Genomic DNA, 23,537 nt, shown 5'->3' with positions numbered 1-23,537 from the left:
TTCTATAGCAAGATCTGTACACCTATTCTTCCCATCCAGGAAGTGTTAACACACACACACGAATCAAACAAAACATCAAGACACATAGTACAAATCAGTGCCTATTTAGTATTCATTGCATCCCATCACCATTTCTTCCTATTTACAGAATGTTCATGCTTTGTTATTGTACCTAACCCATGTAGGTTAGGTACAACCTAGATAATATACTAAAATACTAGATAACCTATTAGATAATACCGCCCTAGAAACAATTCTTCTCTTTTTTATTTTAAGTTTAAACTTGATCTGAATTTAATAGATGATGATAGGCCAGACATCGCATTTCTTCGGAGTCTTGAGAGGAATGTCTTCTCAAATTTCTATCTCTGATAAAGAGCTAATACTGGATGTTCAAAAGAAGAAGAAAAATAAAAGGTCTGTTTGAGAGATGATTGTGCCTCCTTTCTCCCCCAAAAAATATATAAAAAATTGCCTTTTTTGCTTTCCCACTGATCTTGAGAAAAGAGAAGAGATGTTAAGAGTAAAAAGAAGGGTTTTCTTCAGGTATGTTAGCAACAAGAAGAAAGTCAAGGAAAGTGTGGGCCCCTTAATGAATGAAGGAGGCAACCTAGTGGCAGAGGATGTGGAAAAACCTAATGTACTCAATGCTTTTTTTGCCTCTGTCTTCACGAACAAGGTCAGCTCCCAGACTGCTGCACTGAGCAGTACAGCATGGGGAGGAGGTGACCAGCCCTCTGTGGAGAAAGAAGTGATTCGGGACTATTTAGAAAAGCTGGACGAGCACAAGTCCATAGGGCTGGATGCGCTGCATCCGAGAGTGCGAAAGGAGTTGGCGGATGTGATTGCAGAGCCATTGGCGATCGGGGGAAGTCCCCGACGACTGGAAAAAGGCTAATGTAGTGCCCATCTTTAAGAAAGGGAAGAAGGAGGATCCTGGGAACTACAGGCCAGTCAGCCTCACCTCAGTCCCCGGAAAAATCATGGAGTAGGTCCTCAAGGAATCAATTCTGAAGCACTTATATGAGACGAAAGTGATCAGGAACAGTCAGCATGGATTCACCAAGGGCAAGTCATGCCTGACTAATCTAATTGCTTTCTATGATGAGATAACTGGCTCTGTGGATGAGAGGAAAGCAGTGGGCGTGTTGTTCCTTGACTTTAGCAAAGCTTTTGACATGGTCTTCCACAGTATTCTTGCCAGCAAGTTAAAGAAGTATGGGCTGGATGAATGGACTATAAGGTGGATAGAAAGTTGGCTAGATTGTTGGGCTCAATGGGTCATGATCAATGGCTCCATGTCTAGTTGGCAGCCGGTATCAAGTGGAGTGCCCCAAGGGTCAGTCCTGGGGCTGGTTTTGTTCAATATCTTCATTAATGATCTGGAGGATGGTGTGGATTGCACCCTCAGCAAGTTTGCAGATGACACTAAACTGGGAGGAGAAGTAGATACGCTGGAGGGTAGGGATAGGATACAGAGGGCCCTAGACAAATTAGAGGATTGGGCCAAAAGAAATCTGATGAGGTTCAACAAGGACAAGTGCAGAGTCCTGCACTTAGGACGGACGAATCCCATGCACCGCTACAGACTAGGGACCGAATGGCTCGGCAGCAGTTCTGCAGAAAAGGACCTAGGGGTTACAGTGGATGAGAAGCTGGATATGAGTCAACAGTGTGCCCTTGTTGCCAAGAAGGCCAATGGCATTTTGGGATGTATACATAGGGGCATTGCTAGCAGACCGAGGGACGTGATCGTTCCCCTCTATTTGACATTGATGAGGCCTCATCTGGAGTACTGTGTCCAGTTTTGGGCCCCACACTACAAGAAGGATGTGGAAAAATTGGAAAGAGTCCAGCGGAGGGCAACAAAAATGATTAGGGGACTGGAACACATGACTTATGAGGAGAGACTGAGGGAACTGGGATTGTTTAGTCTGCGGAAGAGAAGAATGAGGGGGGATTTGATAGCTGCTTTCAACTACCTGAAAGGGGGTTCCAAAGAGGATGGATCTAGACTGTTCTCAGTGGTAGCTGATGACAGAACGAGGAGTAATGGTCTCAAGTTGCAGTGGGGGAGGTTTAGGTTGGATATTAGGAAAAACTTTTTGACTAGGAGGGTGGTGAAACACTGGAATGCGTTACCTAGGGAGGTGGTGGAATCTCCTTCCTTAGAAGTTTTTAAGGTCAGGCTTGACAAAGCCCTGGCTGGGATGATTTAGTTGGGGATTGGTCCTGCTTTGAGCAGGGGGTTGGACTAGATGATCTCCTGAGGTCCCTTCCAGTCCTGATATTCTATGATTCTATGATTCTTTAGTGGGATTTAGTTAACATTTGTTCTACATCTTAGGAGGTGAAAAAGAATCAAAATGCTGTTCTCTGAGCATAATCATATGCATTTAGCCTATAATAACCTGAAGTTAGTCAACTGGAGACTTGTACTTTTTTCTGCAGAACATGTAATTGAATGTACCCAAAGATTTTTTTTAACATGTCCTAAGGGAAGCAGCATGGTGGGAACTTAATAGAACATTTAGTTTGAAATATAACCCAATAACTAAGAGGTTGCTATATTTCAGTGGTTTTTATGAAAAACAACATACTGAAAAATAACAGATGCTTGGTAAATTTCTCTAGTAAATAAAATATTAGGCAGTTTGGTTACTATTAATAAAAATAAAATCTGGTTGTCTCATCAAAATTTATATACATATTACAGAAAAAACTGTTAAAAGAAATTAAGGTTACAAAGTCAAGAACTCAAATGTTAGGGTAATTCTAAAATTAAGGTTGCCTTTTCAACCATAATCCAGTCTCCTCCTGCATATTCAAGATGATACAGTCTTTAATTACATGATTACATAGCATTATTTCCACAGGACACCTGTTTCATTCAGTGCACAGAATGGACAGTGGTCAATTATGAGCAATTATTCCATATTTTGTTGTATGTGTGCCCCCATGTCTTATCTATTGAAAATGCAAACCCTGTTCTTAAAACCAAATTATTTATTTCCTCATGAGCTTTTCTGTGGTGTTCATCACTATATTATGTGAGTGCTTCACAAACATTAATCTATCTTCACAAAATGCATGTCATGTGAGGGGCTGGTGGTACCTTAATTGTACAAGTGGGGAGCTGAGGAAGAAAGAGATTAAGGTCAAAAGTAGTCACTAATTATGGGTGCCCAATTTGAATTGCCTAGAATCTGATTTTTCAGAGTTCTTAGAATTATATAGCATTTTAAATATTCAAGCACGGCACCATTACAGTTTTGAGTGCTCAGAACTTCTGCAAATCCGGACCCAGGATCTCAAATTAGGCACCCAGAAAATCAAGAACACAGTGCGACCACCTTCCAAAATTTTGGTTAAAATGACTTGCGCAGAATCATATGGGAACTCTGTGCCACAGGCAGGTATCAAATCCAATTCTGCAGGGCAGCATTTAACTGTCTTAACCACGAGACATTCCTTTTAAATTTTTCTGCAATCCCTTCTTTCATTCAGTACACAACTTCCAACTTCAGCAATGAAGCAGGTATCCTATAGACAGCCTCCTTCACTGCACAACCCTGATTCATCCCCAGAGCAAGTCGATCCTGTGCACTGAGGAAGGCAGGAATCCTCTGGAAAAATAGCATATGATTATGTACTTTTACTGTACCATAATGCGTAGGCACAAGAGGATGAACTAAGATTCATTAAGGAATTAAGTTTGCATATTCGAAAATGGCATTGCATGTTCTGCCACCATGTTATTCGCATGGACAAAAATACCACAGCACACCATGCTCTCAGACTGTCCATCAATGCACAAAGGGGTACACAACCTAACCTTACCTGGGGTGCCCATGAAGCTGCCCCATAAATTCATGTATTCAAAGAAGTAAGCCAAATGTGGAAACTTCACTACATGATGTCTCATGCGACACCATCACCCATGGTAATTCTGGTTGGCACAACAGCCCTCAATAGACTATGTTTGAAGCCATTTTAATTCTATCCTCTCCTAACTTTTGAGTGCTTGACTTTGCAACTTTAATAAAATGTTTTATTAACATTGGTGTGTGTGTGTGTGTAATTTCCTAGGTTTTTTTAAAAAAGGCCACCTGAGGATTCAGAAATGTCATCATGTGCCATCATATTAACACACACACGGTTCATCAACGGGGTTGGAACCTTTAGATCCTCCCCACAGTCCTCTGCTATTTGAGCTAATCGAGTAATTGATAGCAATAGTAAGTTGTCATCCTCTATATAGAGCAGCACTAGAGAGGGAAAGATACACACTTTGCCAGTGGGTTTCATAGATATTTGCTGACAGCAGAGAACTGGTGAGATTTAGTAATCTTGGGTTCTATTACAGGCTCTGGAAGGGAATGCACTGGAAGTGGGCACCCAGCATGGAAAATTTCAGCCCAATGGCTAATGTTTTACAAAGTTGTAAGCAACTGAAAATGAGGTCTTGTAATGGAAAGTACGAGACAAAAATAATAATACACAATGCCACCAGTCCTGCCTTAATTCTAAAAAACTCTGTATTCAACATGGAAATTCAGCGTGTGACTGGCCTATGAAATCTAATACTTAGGTACCTTAGAAGTGAAACATCTTGAATACTACAGAAACCCTGCTCACAAACCACTCAATAGTTTTTACTGCTGTTCAGTTACACAGCTGCCTTTTTTAAAATTCAAAAACATTCACTGAAATGTGATTTTACTCACCACAATGTTTGAGGAATTGCTGCATTAATGAGGTGCAAATACTTTGATTCATGCAAGCTTTGCTATTCATAATTATCCTGTCTGCAAACTTTTATTGACCCATGTATGGAGCAGAAACAATAACGTGACTTAAGTGACCAATCACATGCCAGGAATAGCCAACCTCAATTATTTGCAAACAGTCAATAGGCTGAAAATTGTTAATTCAAATAATACAGTCAGATATTAGATTATTTTCATACATTTGTCAGATTATTTGTTAATAACAAATAATTCAATTAGTTCTACACAGGAGATGATGAATATATGCACCTTGTCAGACAATCCTTTACTACAATGTGTCCAGGTTTCAATTAAAAAAAAATATATAAATGACATTTGTAGATGTCCTCTATCACATTTGGTGAAATTAGCTAATTTGCAAGGGGTCAGCACAAGGCCAACAGTTAAATCTCCTGGCACTCCTATTTTGAGTAGGTAAATAGGATTTGAAGTGGGGCATAGGTTTTGTGCTAGCTCTAGGTTCGAGGCTGAATTTTGCCCATTGAGCAGCAGTCTTTAATGGACAGTAATCTTGTGTTAATCTAATGTCAATATCTAATTGTATTTCCTATTTAACATTTCATCATCAATAATGAGATATAAAATGTGATTATATTTTAAGATGCCCTAGAAAAAAAAATAATACCGTTATGTAACTGCATTGCAATGAGAAACAGAAAGATTCTAATACAATGCACTTAATTTGATATATTCTCACCCACATAATTATTCTTCTGAGGAATCACTATTTACCATCCCCAGAAATGTAACAAGTTTATCCAACTTGTACAGATATGTAAACGGACAATATTTAGGAATGTTCCAAGATTTTAAATTCTGACTTTTGGGACCAGACCAGCAAACACTTATGCATATATTTAACTTTGTGTATTTGAGTAATGCTATTGAAAGCATCCTATATCATCATATAATAAAATCCAGAAAAATGACAAGACTACTTGTGTTAATAAAATTGAAACACATGAATAAGTACTTCCGGAACTGGGACCTTGCTTTGCATTGATATAATTAACATCAGCAAGGTTTGACTGAGTAAGATTTTTAAAATGGAACACATGCCAAATTCTTCTCTATTTCACTTGGTCAAGCCCATGGATATTAATGGGGATACACATGATATGAAGCAAAATTTGCCCTATAATTTAGTGTTTGAATCTGTATCAGTCATATACTCTACAATGGATTTTTTCATTAAATTTAAACAGTGATATATGATGTTTTAGCTTTGGTTTTAAAATAGATGTGTCTATGTACATTTAAGGGGAGTCTGATTTCAAATTGTACACTAAAAAATACATTTTTGTTTTAATATGAGTCATATTGATCTCAAAATCAGAAATTTCTTCAAAAAGCAGTCAGGTGGAACATTTTTCCAAATTTCTAACCTCTCAATACCATATAGAGGATCAAGTCATGAGACTTGCATTCAATTGGCCAGCTTTGAAATTGATTCAGTGTGTGACCATACGCAAATCACTTAATCTCTCTCAGATTTCCCATCTTTAAAATGGAGATATTATTTCACCCCTCTTTAAAGTGCTGTGAGATAAGTGGAGGAAATGCACTATAGAAGGACTAAGTATCAGTACAACATGAACTTTTCATACATTTTCTGGCAGTGCATATTATTATACCTAAGATAGGAAATTGAGTTATGTACAGAAAAGTACCCTGATGTATCTGAAGGTGTTTAGATTCATAGATATAGATATTAAGGTCAGAAGGGACGATTATGATCATCTAGTCTGACCTCCTGGACAACACAGGCCACAGAATCTCACCCACCCACCCACTCCTGCGAAAAACCTCTCACCTATGTCTGAGCTATTCAAGTCCTCAAATCGTGGTTTAAAGACTTCAAGGAGCAGAGAATCCTCCAGCAAGTGACCCATGCCCCATGCTACAGAGGAAGGTGAAAAACCTCCAGGGCCTCTTCCAATCTGCCCTGGAGGAAAATTCCTTCCCAACCCCAAATATGGCGATAAGCTAAACCCTGATTCAACAAGAATCAAGATTCAAGAGCCAGATACCCAGGAAAGAATTTTCTGTAGTAACTCAGATCCCACCCCATCTAGCATCCCATCACAGGCCACTGGGCCTATTTACCATGAATAGTTAAAGGTCAATTAATTGCCAAAATCATGTTATCCTATCATACCATCTCCTCCATAAACTTATAGAGTCTAATCTTGAAGCCAGATATGTCTTTTGCCCCCACTGCTTCCCTTGGAAGGCTATTCCAAAACTTCACTCCTCTGATGGTTAGAAACCTTCATCTAATTTCAAGTCTAAACTTCCCAATGACCAGTTTATATCCAATTGTTCTTGTGTCCACACTGGTACTGAGCTTAAATAATTCCTCTCCCTCCCTAGTATTTATCCCTCTGATATATTTATAGAGAGCAATCATATCTTCCCTCAACCTTCTTTTGGTTAGGCTAAACAAGCCAAGCTCCTTGAGTCTCCTTTCATAAGACAGGTTTTCCATTCCTCGGATCATCCTAGTAGCCTTTCTCTGTACCTGTTTCAGTTTGAATTCATCCTTCTTAAACATGGGAGACCAGAACTGCACACAGCATTCCAGATGAGGTCTCACCAGTGCCTTGTATAACGGTACTGAAACCTCCTTATCTCTTCTGGAAATACCTCCCCTGATGCATCCCAAGACCGCATTAGCTTTTTTCACAGCCATATCACATTGGCGGCTCTGTGATCTACCAATACTCCAAGGTCCTTCTCCTCCTCCGTTACTTCTAATTGATGCGTCCCCAGCTTATAACTAAAATTATTGTTATTAATCCCTAAATGCATAACCTTACACTTCTCACTATTAAATTTCATCCTATTACTATTACTCCAGTTTACAAAGTCATCCAAATCTTCCTGTATGATATCCCGGTCTCTCTAAATTGGCATACGTCCCACCTTTGTATCAAACTTTATTAGCACACACCCACTTTTTGTGCCTAAGTCAGTAATAAAAAGATTAAATAAGATTGGTCCCAAAACTGATCCCTGGGGAACTCCACTGGTAACCTCCCTCCAGCCTGACAGTTCACCTTTCACTATGACACGCTGTAGTCTCCCTGTTAACCAATTCCTTATCCACCTTTCAATTTCCATATTGATCCCCATCTTTTCCAATTTAACTAATAATTCCCCATGTGGCACGGTATCAAACGCCTTACTGAAATCTAGGTAAATTAGATCCACTGCATTTCCTTTGTCTAAAAAATCTGTTACTTTCTCAAGGAAGGAGATCAGGTTGGTTTGGCATGATCTACCTTTTGTAAAACCATGTTGTATTTTGTCCCATTTACCATTGACCTCAATGTCCTTAACTACTTTCTCCTTCAAATTTTTTTCCAAGACCTTGCATACTACAGATGTCAAACTAACAGGCCTGTAGTTACCCGGATCACTTTTTTTTCCTTTCTTAAAAATAGGAACTATGTTAGCAATTCTCCAGTCATACAGTACAACCCCTGAGTTTACAGATTCATTAAAAATTCTTGCTAATGGGCTTGCAATTTCATGTGCCAATTCCTTTGATATTCTTGGATGAAGATTATCTGGGCCACCCGATTTAGTCCCATTAAGCTGTTCGAGTTTCACCTCTACCTGAGACATGGTAATATCTACCTCCATATCCTCATTCCCATTTGTCATGCTACCATTATCCCTAAGATCCTCATTAGCCTTATTAAAGACTGAGGCAAAGTATTTGTTTAGATATTGGGCTATGCCTAGATTATCCTTGACTTCTTTCTTTGTTTTCTTCTTATTTATATGGCTATAGAACCTTTCACTATTGGTTTTAATTCCCTTTGCAAGGTCCAACTCTACTTGGCTTTTAGCCTCTCTCACTTTATCCCTACATGTTCTGACCTTAATAAGGTAGCTTTCCTCACTGATCCCTCCCATCTTCCACTCCCTGTATGCTTTCTGATTTTTCTTAATCACCTCTCTGAGATGCTTGCTCATCCAGCTTGGTCTACAACTCCTGCCTATGAGTTTTTTCCCCTTTCTTGGGATGCAGGCTTCCGATAGCTTCTGCAGCTTTGACTTAAAGTAATCCCAGGCCTCCTCTGCCTTTAGATCCATAACTTCTTCAGTCCAATCCACTTCCCTAACTAATTTCCTTAATTTTTGAAAGTCAGCCCTTTTGAAATCAAAAACCCTAGTTGCAGATTTATTTTTGTTAATCCTTCCGTTCAGTTTGAACTGAATTAGCTCATGATCACTTGAGCCAAGATTGTCCCCTACAACCATTTCTTGTATGAGGTCCTCACTACTCACCAAAACCAAATCTAAAATGGCATCCCCTCTAGTCGGTTCAGCAACTACTTGATGAAGGAATCCATCAGCTATCACATCTAGGAAAATCTGAGCCCTATTATTATTACTAGCACTAGTCCTCCAGTCTATATCTGGGAAGTTAAAGTCTCCCATGATTACGCAGGTTTCCGAGTAGTAGCCATGTTAGTCTGTATCCGCAAAAAGAAAAGGAGGACTTGTGGCACCTTAGAGACTAACAAATCATGCAGTTTCCATTAGTATTTACTTCATTAAAAACATTAGAGGGCTCTATCCATGTCCAAATTAGATCCCGGTGGTCTATAGCACACCCCAAGCACTATCCCAGGGGAGGCTCTAGTAGTTTTCTTCCCTAGTGTAATTTTGCCCAGACGGACTCTGTCTTATCCATTTCATCGCTTCTCATTTCTTTACATTCTACCTCATCATTGATATACAATGCTACTCCACCACCTTTACCTTTATTTCTGTCTCTCCTAAACAGCACATACCCTTCAATACCCGTAGTCCAGTCATGACTACTATTCCACCATGTTTCTGTTATCCCTACAATATCTGGTTTCACTTCCTGCACCACTAGCTCTAGTTCCTCCATTTTGTTACCTAGGCTCCTCGCATTAGTGTACAAACATCTTAATTTTTGCTGTTTGGCCTCGCTCACATTCTGTACCCGATTAGGGATGGTCATTCTACAGCCAGTATAACCTATTAGACTGGTATGCACATTGCCCTTCCTCCTTATATCCATTCTCCTACCCACGGCTGTATCCTTTCTTACTTCGTTTTCTTCCCTCTCAATGCTAAAATCCGGCGTGGAGATTATCTGAACATCTCCCAACCATCTCCCCCAAATTCCTAGTTTAAAGCTCTCTTAATCAGTTGTGCCAGCCTCCATCTTAGAAGTCTATTTCCTTCCCTACTCAGATGAAGTCCATCCCGAGAGAACTGTCGTCTGTCCATGAATGCCTCCCAGTGGCCATACATCCCAAAGCCCTCCTTATAGCACCACTGCCTAAGCCATCTGTTGATAGTCATAATCTTGTCACACCTTTGTTGCCCTTCTCTAGGAACAGGCAGAATCCCACTGAAGATCACCTGAGCCTCAATTTTCTTAAGCATCTTCCCCAGCCTAGCATAGTCTCCCTTAATACTTTCCAGCGAGAATCTAGCTGTATCATTTGTTCCCACATGAAGGATAATTAGAGGATTCTTTCCCGCTCCCTTTAGGATCCTTTTCAACCTCAGATCTACATCCCGTATCTTAGCACCTGGAAAACAGCATACCCTTCTATTCTCTGGATCAGCTCTGGTTACAGTCCTGTCTATTCTTCTCAGTAAAGAGTCCCCGATCACATAGGTTGGTTAAAGGGACATGAATTATTGTACTCTTAGAGTGAATACATTGGTTCCACATATCACCTTTTGTACTCATGATACCCCAAGGCATTTTACAAAGTACTGAGTTTAGGCCGAATACTTCAGCTTTTGCTGAGGCACAACTCCTTTTGGTATTAGTAAAAGGTGTACCACAAGACCAGAGCCATAGTTACTGAGAACGACTATGTGGCGAAACTCAGAAACAGCTGACATTCAGAAAATACATGAAAATAGCTGACTTAAAACTTTGGTTCAATATACTTCTAGGCATAAAGCTATCATTAACTGTTAGAAATACAAGTTCATAGCAAGAATTTATGCTGTAAGGATTGTGCACACTTGGATTGCTGTCACAGATGACATGGTGGCTTAAATAGAAATATATAACATTTGATAGTTTTTGCTTTCTCCATTTGCTTTTAGGATGGATGATGCTGAGGCCTGTTTCATTCTGAGTAGCCGGTGCGAAGTGGACAGGCCAGCAGCGGTAAGTTCTTTAGAAATTCTTCTAAAAATCACGTGTATGCTGTTCACACTGTTATTACTATTATGAGCTCTGTGCAGAAGTAGGCGTCCACCCTTCTGGATCTGACAGAAAGATGCGGGGGACAGGGGGATGAGGGGCGCGCTTATTCTCGTAGGACCTTATTCTTTGTAAACTACTATTTGTATTACCATAGCAGACTGGAGCTCCAGTTAGGGAGCAGGACCTCGTTGTAATAGGTGTTGCACAAACATGAAACAAAAAGAATCCCCTGCCCAAAAGAGATTAGAGTCTAAGAAAACTAGGGGTAAATGTTATAACTGTCCAATTTACACATACATCTTAGACATAAATGGTGAAATCCTGGCCACTTTAAAGTCAATTGCAATAGATTTCAATGGAGACAGGATTGCACTTGTTTATAACACAGAATTTAATAGTACATCTCACATACAATTTTTTGTAAATTACTGCTTCCTTAGTAAGAAAAGTTGTACAAACAAGAGGTAAGGTCAGATTTATACAAGAAAATTAGAGAGATTTAAAATCTTGGTATGTAAACATAAAACTCATTTTTCATGCAGTGCAAAATATATTGTTGTGATTTTTTTTATTTTGTGTCAGAGGGGTAATATAAAGTACAAAAATATGAAATATACTGATTCTTTATAATTATATAGGCAAAAAAATCAGTAAATATTCACAGGAGTAGCTTCTAGTCATGCAGAACATCTTATTGAAGTCAATGGGACTATTTGCAATGTTTGGGCTAGAAACACAATTCTAAGAGTTATATTAATCCAGTTAGGAAACAGACATATGGTGTTCCTTATGCTTCCACTCAAAAATCAGGTGCCCACTGTGAACTGCTTCCAAACAGCTACAGACTAAGAATTATGTATAGAAATTATGTGATTAATTTTTAATAACTATTGAATTTGACAAAAAGTGGTCAATTCACAAATAAGAGAGGCTGGATTCTTTGAATAAATCATTCATTATTATTTGTCTGGTAACAACTGTTAATAATGGGAAGTACACATCCATAAAGGGAGACCACTGATAATTTAAACAGATCCAGATTCGCACAAATCTTTTGATAAAATTAAAAACATTTCCATAAGAGCTAGAGTGCACTGGAGTAGCGTTCTGCCCTGTTGCTTTGAAAGACCCACTGGAAAACTCCACTAATAGAAGTAAGTTTTATGATCACATCTTACTTACTTCCCCCACACCTCCATCCCAAAGTACAATACAGTTAGTAGTCTTTGCTCAAGAGGGTCACAGGCTTCCCGCCACACACACACCTCCATCTCAAATTACAATACAGTTAGTAATTTTTGCTCAAAAGGGTCTCAGGCTGCAGAGGATGGTTCACTTAGGTTTAAGCATTTGTGGAGTTAAATTAGGAATCTTACATATTACCAGAGGAAATCAAGACAGTTTTTGTAATTTGCTAGTGCACATGGTTATAATTTTCAGTAATTTCAATTAAACTTATATCTTCCCCACCTTTTTTTAAAAAAATCCTTTTTATATAGAGATGTATAAACAAAGAAACGTGCCTAGAGATGTAAAATCTAAGAATTTTAGCTGGACTTGACCCAGACTGTAATATTGTATAATCTACTTCTCAGGCTACTGATCTCATTCTAGGCAATAAAAAGTGGTGCTTAATTTTCCATCCTTCATGTTTAACACAGAAAATGTGAAGGTTCTGCATAAAGCTATACAGTATATTTAATAAATAAATAAGTCTATAATCCAATCATCATAACCATTATCTCAGCCTTCCAATCCCAGTTACTCCCCACCTTAAACATGCCACTTTTCAGGCAGTGTTATCAGGGACAGAGCAGCAGCACCAGAGAAGGCAGGACAACGGAACCAATAAAGCTGTAGGTCAGAAGAAGAAAAGATGATCCCCTGGAGTGGAATATATGCTCCCTTAGCTGCAGATTTTAGTGGGGCAATTGTTCATTTGTATTAAGACACCTTAGACGGTGTTTGAATATGCCACAAAAGTTATGTTAATTCAAAGCAAATCAAAGGGCCAGACTCTCAGCTGGTGTAAATGGGCATGACTGAATTGACATCAGTGATAATGTGAGCATCTGGACCTAGGCGCCTACCAAGACATTCCCAAAACTGATATCATCATCTAACATTTGATACCTACCTCCAAAAAGGGCCTTGATAATAAGTTACAAAATCCTGAGAATACTGCAGCAAAAGGTACTGGAAGGACAATTAAATAGCATGCTTCAAGGAGAGCAGGCTCTCAGAATTTGCCATGCTGCAGTGACTGAGGTATTGTGGCATCTCCTGTTCTAAGTACAGGAAGAGGCTATCGTTACTACAAGTACTCGGGTAAATTCATACTTGTTGAATTGTTAATGGTTCCCTCTACTGATAGCAATCCAAAACATACTAGTAACCAAAACAACCTAAATTATTTAACCACCTGATCCAGAATAATAACTCTGCAAATAGAGGGTTTGATTCACCACTGCTTGTGCACGAGATTGCAACTTGCACCTTTCTGCAATGGTAGGGGCAGCTACACTCAGGAGAGATTCACCTTGATGAAGGAAAAGCAGTTTTGGTGTTATCTTCCTCAAAGTTTCTACCAGGAAAGGACAGCTTTAAAGGATATTCAGAACTCCAAAGGAGGCTGTTTAGGAGAACATGCTGAATCAACACATCTACTGGACATCTAGTACTTCATCCATCCCAGCCAGCATTGGCTACTTTGGGGCTGCAGAGGCATGTTGGAGTGTTGGAACCCCTCCAAGCAGACTTTCTGCCACCGGGGACACTGTGCCCTGGGAAACATCAGTGCAACTGGTAACTTGTGAGGCTGAGTTCAACTAATCCAGCCTCACAAATGTTATTTGACGTAGGTAAGAAAAGTTATTCTTAATTGTTTCGGACGAGGAGACAATGAAGTAAAGCAACATGCTGAAGGCCCCAGAACAAGTTAGTGTCAGGGCTGCCCTACTACAGTCTCCATTTTGTGCTTACAGCACTAGCTATGCCACTTCCAGAAGAGATAGCTGACAACACTGATTTACAAATATATTCAGAGCAGCCAGCATTCAAAAATACAAATACTATTGAAGAAATGTTCCTGTTACCTTTTGCTATCTATGATCTGAATGCCTTGTTGGAATGTGGGCTGGGCCACTGCTAACATGGTGGCTAATGGCCGTTGTAGTGTCTCCCTTCACATTGAGCACTGACAAAGGGGCATCAATTGTGCTCTCCTGTCCTGTTACCTTGAATTTTTTACATATTACTATAAAGACTTTTTTTCCCTATAACCAGTGCCTAAGGGGAAGGGCCTTGTCGTGGCGGCACTGCTTATACCAACGCTTCCCCATTTTGGTGGTAGAGTACTCACTATGTGTATTGCTTAGTCCTACACTCAGATAGTTCTTCAGTAGAATTGCCCTGCTCTTGAGTTCAATTCCTGCCCTTAATCTGGGCTGTCCTACTCAGTAACTATGACTCTCTCCCAACAGGAGTCTTGCCTTTATTCTTCCCACTCCATCAGAAAGAGTTTTCTTGACCAATGCTCACTTATTGAGGGCAACATTTTTCTTCCATCGTAGACTGTGGGCCTGATTCTATATTGACCTGCAACTTTTGTAGATGTTTGTGACTGTGCAAATTGTCACCACCATTCTGATTTGGCAGCAGTTTTGCATGGGTGTAAATGTCTATATGAAGGGCATGGCCCGTAAAGTCTATCTCCCTTTTCTCCTCAAAAACACTAAGATTTAGTTTTTCCACTCCTAACCCCTCCAGGCACACTTTTTTGCCTTTCCTACCTTTATGGAAACCAGACCAACACTGGTTGGAGGATGGACAAGAGGGAGGGTGAGGGATAAATCATGCAGAAGGGGATATGAGAACAGAAATTAGGCAGCTGAGTATCAGCTATCAGAATGGAATTTAAAGCTCAAAAAAGGATATATTTTATGGTTGAATTTGAGAAAGCTTCAACTTACCAAAGCCAGTTCCCTGTTGCATCACCATGAAGTTCAATGTTTAAGAATGGCTACAATGGTTATAGCTTGCTACTGAGCCAAAAGGGTTTGGTTTCAGAGTGCACCCTGACATCTTATATCCAAAGCTGATTTTAAACTGCAACACTTGAGTGGGGTGCTGGACTGGTAGAAGTGCCATTGCTTAGCTACTTTTTTATGCCTCTAATTTCCACTGCACAATAGTCAAAGATCCATTCAAGGGCATGCAAATATTTTAAGCGCACAATCAAACTGGGTATCGCTACAAAACTTAAGTGTCCCTTATGTATGAAATAGTATTTTCATGTCCAAGCATCTATTTTGCTGTTTTCAGGGCCTTCTGTGACCATGGCAGTGGGTTAGAGCATCATTTCATTAATGAGACAAAACAGTAAGAACGCAGATGGCATGGAAAGTCACCTACTATAGGTAAAGGAATTAACTGAGCCTGCCAAAATACACATCAAAACTCAGAACAAAGTGGTTCCTCTCCCCTCAACCCAAAGCTCCTGTCGGCTCTGACTAGTCAGTGATTCTGCTCATTTGTTATGACTGCTGTTGGCTGGCAAGAGGCTGCCATTGCCTGCCACTTCAATAGGTCCATGGATTGCAGACTCAGGATTTATGTTGGGCCTGATCCATGGACTATCACTAGAGTTTAGCAGGACAGCAGCAAGACAACAGGTGACTTCAGTGGGGCCACTAGCCACTTTCCTTATTCCCTATCAGAAGTGGGAGCTTCCTGTAGTGCGGGCAGGCATTTGTCAACTTTCCACACCCCCTATTAGCCATCTTATCTGTTGTCTGGTAGGGGATGCTATTTGTTTAGGCCAAGAAGTGACATGGCGAAGAGCACCTTTTGGAGTCTAACTCTTTTCCCTGTGGCAGCAGCTTCTTGTGCAGACCCCTCTGTGGTAATCACTGAATGGACTCTTCAGGTTTCCTACAGTCACTGAATTATTATATGAACACTTAACTCATTATATTAGATACCATGACTATGAAAGATGACATATAAAAACAAACTTTATTCTAAACAATTTTGTTCTGAACTACTGTAAAAATTGAGCTTTTTATTATTTATTTTTTAAATTGTACAAATCTCTTTACAGTCAAGTATTAGTACAAAACTATGTGGCTGTACAAAGCATTTAGAAGTTCACAGATGAGATTGCAGGAGTCCAGGTTGGTGTAATTTACACCTTCTTTTAACTCCCTCAGCAGGTATGTTAAACCACCTTAGATTTACACCCACTACCCAGACAGTATCTCCTTACACAACACTTCTGACTTTGATATACTGTGTATTAGTAGGTGTCACTCATTTATTAAAAAATAGACGTGCAGCAAAAGCAGTAACAGGAAGGTTTAAAAGGCAATAACAAGAAGGTTTAAAGATGTGTTAGTTAAAGCAGGCTTCTTGGGATGTAAACATTCTTGGGGCATATGTTACTCCAGCTTAGCCCGCTTTAGACTCTGCCCAAGTTGCATTTGGAAGTTTCCCCACACTGGTAACAATTTGAATGACACAAATCATGTGGGTAACAAGAGCAACGTGACAGTGAGTGCCATGAGAGCAGGTTGAGTGAATAATGCATTTGCACAGAGGTGATCTTGTAATGAATACTTGAATGTATTGCACAAGTAAAGTTTATAAATATTTTTCAAGGTGAACCTCTGTACTGTCAGGATCACAAAGAGAATATTAAAAAAGGAGCTACAGCATGTAGTGGTATAACAAGTGTGGCAACATATGTTCTGCAAATGTTAAAATTGAAATGGATTTTAACTTCTAAAGGTTTGCCTCTTTTCTTTATATGAATAATCTATCAGTGTTTTACATTTAGGACAATGTGGTTTTTATTTAAAATGTCTGTCTTTAATAAAAAAAAATTCTTGTTCTCTACAAAAATACTCCGCTCACTATAGCTCCTGACAGCTTTAAGCTACTGGGAGGAAATAATATCAAAACAAAGGAAATAAAAAAAATGCAAAGAAAATATTTGGAATAATCTCTGGAAGAAATATATATATATGATTACTGCGTATAACAAAAGTTAACATTGGCTGGTATACTTTCCATCTATCATGGGAAATTTTACCTAACTCATGAGAGTAACACTGATGCATTAGAACTGGAATACTTTTTGTAATAAATCTAATCTACATCATTTATTTAATTATATTAAACATGGGCAAGGAAAATAATTTGCGTCTACTGTATCAGTAGCAGTTTAAAATTCATTTAGGCAAAGCCTCATCCCTACACACAACCTAAGTAAACAAGCTGTGTGTATATTGCCGTGCAAGAGGTGTGGAAAAAGAAATCCTCCTATCAAAGAGGCAATGACTGAAGGCTGCATTATCCCTTGCAACTGTTGTTCTATCCCTCTACAATTATTAGGTAGGGGATCTGCAGCTACATGAATTTTCCAGCCCTGGCCAATCTCTACCTCCAAACCTCTCACACATGCTGGGGTATGAAATAGTATTTTCATGTCCAAGCATCTATTTTGCTGTTTTCAGGGCCTTCTGTGACCGTGGCAGTGGGTTAGAGCATCATTTCATTAATGAGACAAAACAGTAAGAACGCAGATGGCATGGAAAGTCACCTACTATAGGTAAAGGAATTAGCTGAGCCTGCTAGATGTCTTTGCAAACTAAAAGGAATGCTTACAGCATAGTGCTTAGCGCATAGTGCTGAGGTGGAACTTCCGTGACCACATTAAAGCTAGACTTTTAAAGGGATCTCCACATGCAGTTTCTTGAAGCTCAGTCTTCCTTACATCTTACTGAGAGTTAACGCAACACAAACACAATTTTTGAACAAATCTGCTTTACCTCCCTGAAAATATCCGTTATGTCATTCTAGTACTTCACAGAAAGAATATGTGGTACGGCCTCAATTGACATTATAGTGGAGTGGTCTGAAGATATCAATTACACACTATTTCAGGCAGAGATTTTCCCTTATGATCTAGTCTGGAAGCTTATCTTACTGATGACGTTGCAAACGTAATGAATCATTCTTTTCATTCTCTCTTGACTAGGCATGGCCACAGAATTGGTTCCTGTTCGCTGCTCTCAGTTATTATTTTTTCTGAAATAAATGAAAATTGATATGTTCCTCTAAGGCTAAATTGAATTTAACAATATTTCATGAAATTGAATATATTAATCTATATACTTATTTCATGGTGTTCAATAATGAAAGAGTTCTTGCTGAAAGCACCTCATTCTTAAAGTATGGAAAATACAATAGATGTCTTGGAAATATACTTGTATTGGTCTATAATTAAACTCTACCATTATATCTGCACATTTTTATAGTTTCTCAAAAAAGTGACAAATTAGGTCTGTTGTGGCTCAAAAACCTTGGGATTTAAAGGGTTAACTCCATATCTTTTAATCTCATTCAAATGCTGGGACTCAATAAAATGCTATGATTTCACAAACAGGAGTATTATGATATGCTTGATCATTCAGTTAGCATGTGAAAATCATTTAACTTAACTGTGTTGCTAAAACAGGGTTGTTTCACACAAACCAAACCAAAACCCCAACCCTCTTCTTCCACACACACACACACATTTCTTAGCTTTCTGTGATGTGGAACTGACAGGAAACTGTGTTTCAATATGTGCATCTTTGATAAAAATGAGTTAAATTTGAAAATTTTTCAGAGATTACTGGAATAAGACCCCCCAATAAGAAACAGAATGTCATTATTTCCTGGGTAATTGGGGATTTTTACCTTTGGATATATTTTCCTAAATTGTAAGAAGCAACATTAAGCTTGAGTGTGCTGTGAAAAGAATAATCTACATATTTCCAGGTTAAATCAAAAATGCAAACTTACCATCAAGTGCTACTAGGATCTCTGGATGTATTTAAAATTTAGGGCTTCATATTAAATAACTTTTTTTAATCATTAGTATCATCATGTTCCTTACAATGGCATTTCTTTGTATAGACTTCTCCTTTGAGCTAAATATGATGGAGTAAGAAAAGTGAAGGACACAGATATAAAACAACAAAGAACAATATTACTCAAGTACAAGTAGCTAGTCAACAATTTGTGGTTGCAAGGGAGAAATTGTGTAAGTGACCGCAGACTATCTTGCTTTGCAGGTGCAAGAGGAAGGAGAATATGGTGGAGTAAGACTGCTTCCTGCTTCCCTTCCCACTCTGCACAAGCAACATAGAATAGCTTCTATAGGGCTTAGTTAAGGGGGGGGGGGGGGGAAACTTGGAATGGAGACAGCATGTCCTCACTCATGCCCTTCAAAACTTCAGTCCACAGGCAGAGGCTCAGCTCTGTATAAGGAAACAGATGAGCATGGACTTTTACTTATATTATAAAGGACCATTAGCATTTAGCATAAATGTGGACTTTTTAAAAAAAAAATCCATGTTTATAGTGATCTATTTATTTTTCCTGTGCTGTCATCTCCATTAATGGCTTTTTTCCAGATGCTACAATGATGGGGGCCATATAAATGATTACATAGATTAGATTTCGTACAAATCTAAATGGCAACCTGGCAGTGTACATGACCCCATACAGTATAGAACTACAAAATATATAAATGTATACAATCAGCTAGTGTGTTATGATTTTAAAGTGACCTTTCTGAAACGTAGTCATCAGATTGGTCAGCAGCTAGGAGGGCATTTTTACGTTTGATTTAACAAAAGGATTACTTGAATTCCATTGTCATCACATTGTATTTCCTATTTTATTCTAGGATCATCAAACCATTTTAAGAGCCTGGGCAGTTAAAGACTTTGCTCCAAAATGTCCGTTATATGTTCAAATATTAAAACCCGAAAATAAATTCCACATCAAGTTTGCAGGTAAGCTTCAAATTTCAGTGATTTTTTACAAAAAAAAAGTCTGTCCGTATTCTCTGGAAGGTTGTTTTGTCTGTAAACATTGTACAACATTGTACACCTTGCTCCTACCCAAAGTCATCCCAAACAGAAATATACCCCTCGCTGCCATGCATGGAGATGTAGCCCTGGGCTCAATGTCACATACTGGACTGGTAACACTGAAGCTGTTAGGAGCGTTGGTCTATACGCTCTCCATGTGTCAAGAAAACACATGAAACAAAGCCTCAGGCTCAGAAACATAACAGAAGAATATTGGTTACACTTTATTAAGGCTCTATTCATAAATATTTCATTAAAAAGTAATAAATGATTAAAAGATGTTTTTAATAAATGGTTAGTCTATTGTAGATTCCCTAGAGCCATGGCTCCTAAACATTTATAACACCTTCTACAGATGTACTTATAAAAAGGGCTGGTTGGAAAAAAGTTTCCCAGAAAGTTTTTAGACTGCAAAACAATTGGATATTCCCATGGGATTTTTCTAAATAGAAGTGTAATTTCATTTACTTTGAAAATAATATGCTGAAATTAAATTGTTTCAAAATGTTGAAATGAAGGAATTTGTTTTATTCTGAAATGATTCTAAAAAAAATTCATTTTGAATTTTCCATTCAGAAAATGGAAAAATTCTATCAAAATTGACAGTGAGAACAAAACCTAATGTGGCATAATTATAGTGTTCTGTACTGATAGAACATCTTATCTTTCAGATGATGTTGAACCTCACATTTCTAAAAAAGTCTCTTTGGGCAAACTGAGAAATGCCATTAATGGCCCCGAAAGAGAGTCCTGTTGGAGCTTCTTTGGCCAGAAACATTGTAGATGAGACGTGGGAGCTCATAAATTCATATTTATTTAAAAATGAAGGGAGAGAGGATTGACAAGATCCTCCAGATTCCACCATGTAAATGGAAGCCTATCTAGGTGAAAAATTGAAGTGGTAGACTGACAATGGCAGGGAGATGCTTCATGTTTCTCAGTTAGATCGTTGATAAAATAAGTGATATCTATTCAAAAGGATGTAATGGCATGAAGACAAGGAAAGGACTGTAAGTGACCTATTTAGAACAATATCTTGGACCCACATTAAACGTAAAATGCATCCAGGTGCATATTAATATGCTGCCTATAGTGTCCTACTATTAACCTGAAGCATTAATAAAAACACCATGAGAAAACTAGGGTACTGCTCTTGTTCCGAGTGAGAGATAGAAAAATGCTATTTTTTCCAATTCATATATGTACTTCCTATAGTCTTCACAACTTTCACTCTGATGAATGCATCTTACCCAACTTCATGTGAATTTTGTCCCATTTAATTGCTTTAAGGAAATACCAGTTTCCTTAAGAGTGTGTGTGTGTGTGTATATATATATATATATATATAGAACAGAGGAATATATAAATATATATGCGCATTGTAAACTGCTTCTCTAGCCGTATATATAGACACCTTTATCATGTTGACAGTTCCCTTATGGTGCAGGAAAAACATTTGCCTATGTTGCAAAACTTTGTGTGTAAATATTTCATTTTTCTAAAGCAAAGATAAAGCTCCCCCTTCCCTCTCCATGGTGACATGAAAGTTCAATTTCCTTTAAGAAAATACCAGTATTTTGAGATCTGAAAAGACTACTGTTTCATGAAAAATGCACAAAAGCGCTATTGGAGAAAATTATTCGATTTCATCATTCTAGAAATCTGATGAAAAAGCAAATTGCATCAAATACAGAACTCTAGATGCAGAAAAAAAACAATAAAAACAATTTAAGGGCACTAGTTAAAGTTCTGTTTAAAAAAAATGGTCCTGAATTTTGCTCTATACTGGAAAGAAGGGAAAGTCATAAACAACACTCCAAGACTATAAAAATGTAAGATTAAGCTATAACTATGAGACTATAACACGGGTAATAAGGATTACTCACGATGACAAGAAAATAATGGGATTATCATCTATTCTTTTTTTTTCAATTGTGACTTCAATTGTGTACCTTGTTTCTGATGGTGTTTCCTCTAGGGTACTTCTACTTTTCTATATGAGCTGTGTACATAGCAACTTATGACTCATGACCCAAAAGGGTGAGCTTTCAGAACAGATACACTTCAGAGACTCCACAACTCCTATTTAGGTTAAACCCCAAACTGATCATTTGGACCATACAATTATCTCAGAACCCAAATGCCTGTTGTTCTGCCAATGTCTGAATTCAGACTGACATGCAATAAGTTATTTTCTGTAGGCCCTACACGGGGCAGAAGGAGACAATCTTTTCTGAACCACTTAAGCCTATCTCTAATATTTACCATACAGAAAGCAATGCTATATGATTTTAAATTTATGCAGTGCCTTTTATCTCAGGAACATTTATGAATTATGCACAGGGATCACTTTATCCATTGACAACACATGCTCATCTCTTGTGTGAAACACAGCAACTCTAATTCCACATAGCCACATTGCACAACAGTTTAGAAATACAAAATACAGTATCATTTTACAAGGAGAATTTAAGCTCAATAGTGTAATCACAACATAATTATTATATTACTTTGAATGTGGCCAGGTCACCAACCTGACATCACCACCCACCACCATGGGATCATTATTTAGAACGAACGGTCAGATCCTTGGCCTTATGTCTCATTCCAATGACAACTACATATACCTTAGTGGCCTCTACTCTCTAACCCAGACCAACCCTGCTTAGCTCTGAGAGATGTGGGGAGAGCCATAGGCAGTTCTAGAGAACTTCCTCTAGAAAAATATCCATCTGAATATATTCAACTTTTTTTCCTACACACTTTTCTAACCTTGATACAGAACAGTTCCAATATTACCTCATTACAAAAACCTTCTTTCAAATTTGATCTGGCCTGGTATTGTACCATATTTCTTCCTTTAAACGATGACTCCTTTCTTTTGGAAGTTTCCTGAACCAATATTATGCATTTTTGCTGTGCCAGAAATCTTCAGTAACAATTTTACGTATGAGCACAGAATACATAAGTTACGTAAATCAGTTTCTGACCTTTAGAAAAGAAAACAAAGTACTATATAAAATACTTCAAACCGAGGATTGGTTATTGCTTCAACTGCTTTGCTAACTCCAAGAATACTGAAAACTCACTCTCCATTATTGCTTAGATGATTAATTATTGATGGTAAAAGAAGTAGAATACTTCTCCATATTTTGGCTGTGACACTTCAAAGAAGACCTGTCCAGTATAAGGGTCTGCCCAGGCATATGAATTTGTAGGATCAGAGCCCTATACTTACAATGAATCTAACAGCTGCACATGTAACATTAGAATTATTAACATCCATGGGCAGGCAAAATATGTAGATGCAGCTACTGAAAGGTTTTCTATTTCATTGCTCTTGACCCTTTTTGTATCCTCTCCTGAAATACTGTTTGTTAATTTCCCAAGTGAACCTCTTCCCCTCCTACAGCAATAATAAACTAGAAAATCCATTTTTCTTTCTCCCTCAGACATAGACTGTGATATATCAGGCCACTACCTTTAATGCACCCAACTGATCCTTCATTTAAGTTCAAATCTGAAAAGAAAGTGAGATGTATCCATGACAGAAAAGCATCAATATCTGTGGCTCAGGGGTGCAGTAAATTGAACATTTCTGCT

The 23,537-nt window shown here is 38.4% G+C and overlaps 1 protein-coding gene across 3 annotated transcripts in view; it reads left to right on the top strand.

Moving 5' to 3' along the window:
- The window catches only part of KCNT2 (potassium sodium-activated channel subfamily T member 2), a 293,358-nt gene that overhangs the window by 161,500 nt on the left and 108,321 nt on the right, over positions 1-23,537 (top strand). For all 3 annotated transcript variants that reach the window (XM_077824102.1, XM_077824101.1, XM_077824100.1), the window contains exons 12-13: positions 10,908-10,971; positions 19,748-19,856. In XM_077824102.1, coding sequence (XP_077680228.1) covers positions 10,908-10,971; positions 19,748-19,856 — 173 coding nt within the window. The remainder of the gene's footprint in view (positions 1-10,907; positions 10,972-19,747; positions 19,857-23,537) is intronic.

This window comes from Eretmochelys imbricata, chromosome 8, assembly GCF_965152235.1.
Source record: "Eretmochelys imbricata isolate rEreImb1 chromosome 8, rEreImb1.hap1, whole genome shotgun sequence".
Classification (NCBI taxonomy): Eukaryota; Metazoa; Chordata; order Testudines; family Cheloniidae; genus Eretmochelys; species Eretmochelys imbricata.
This window is presented reverse-complemented; position numbering and strand designations above follow the sequence as displayed.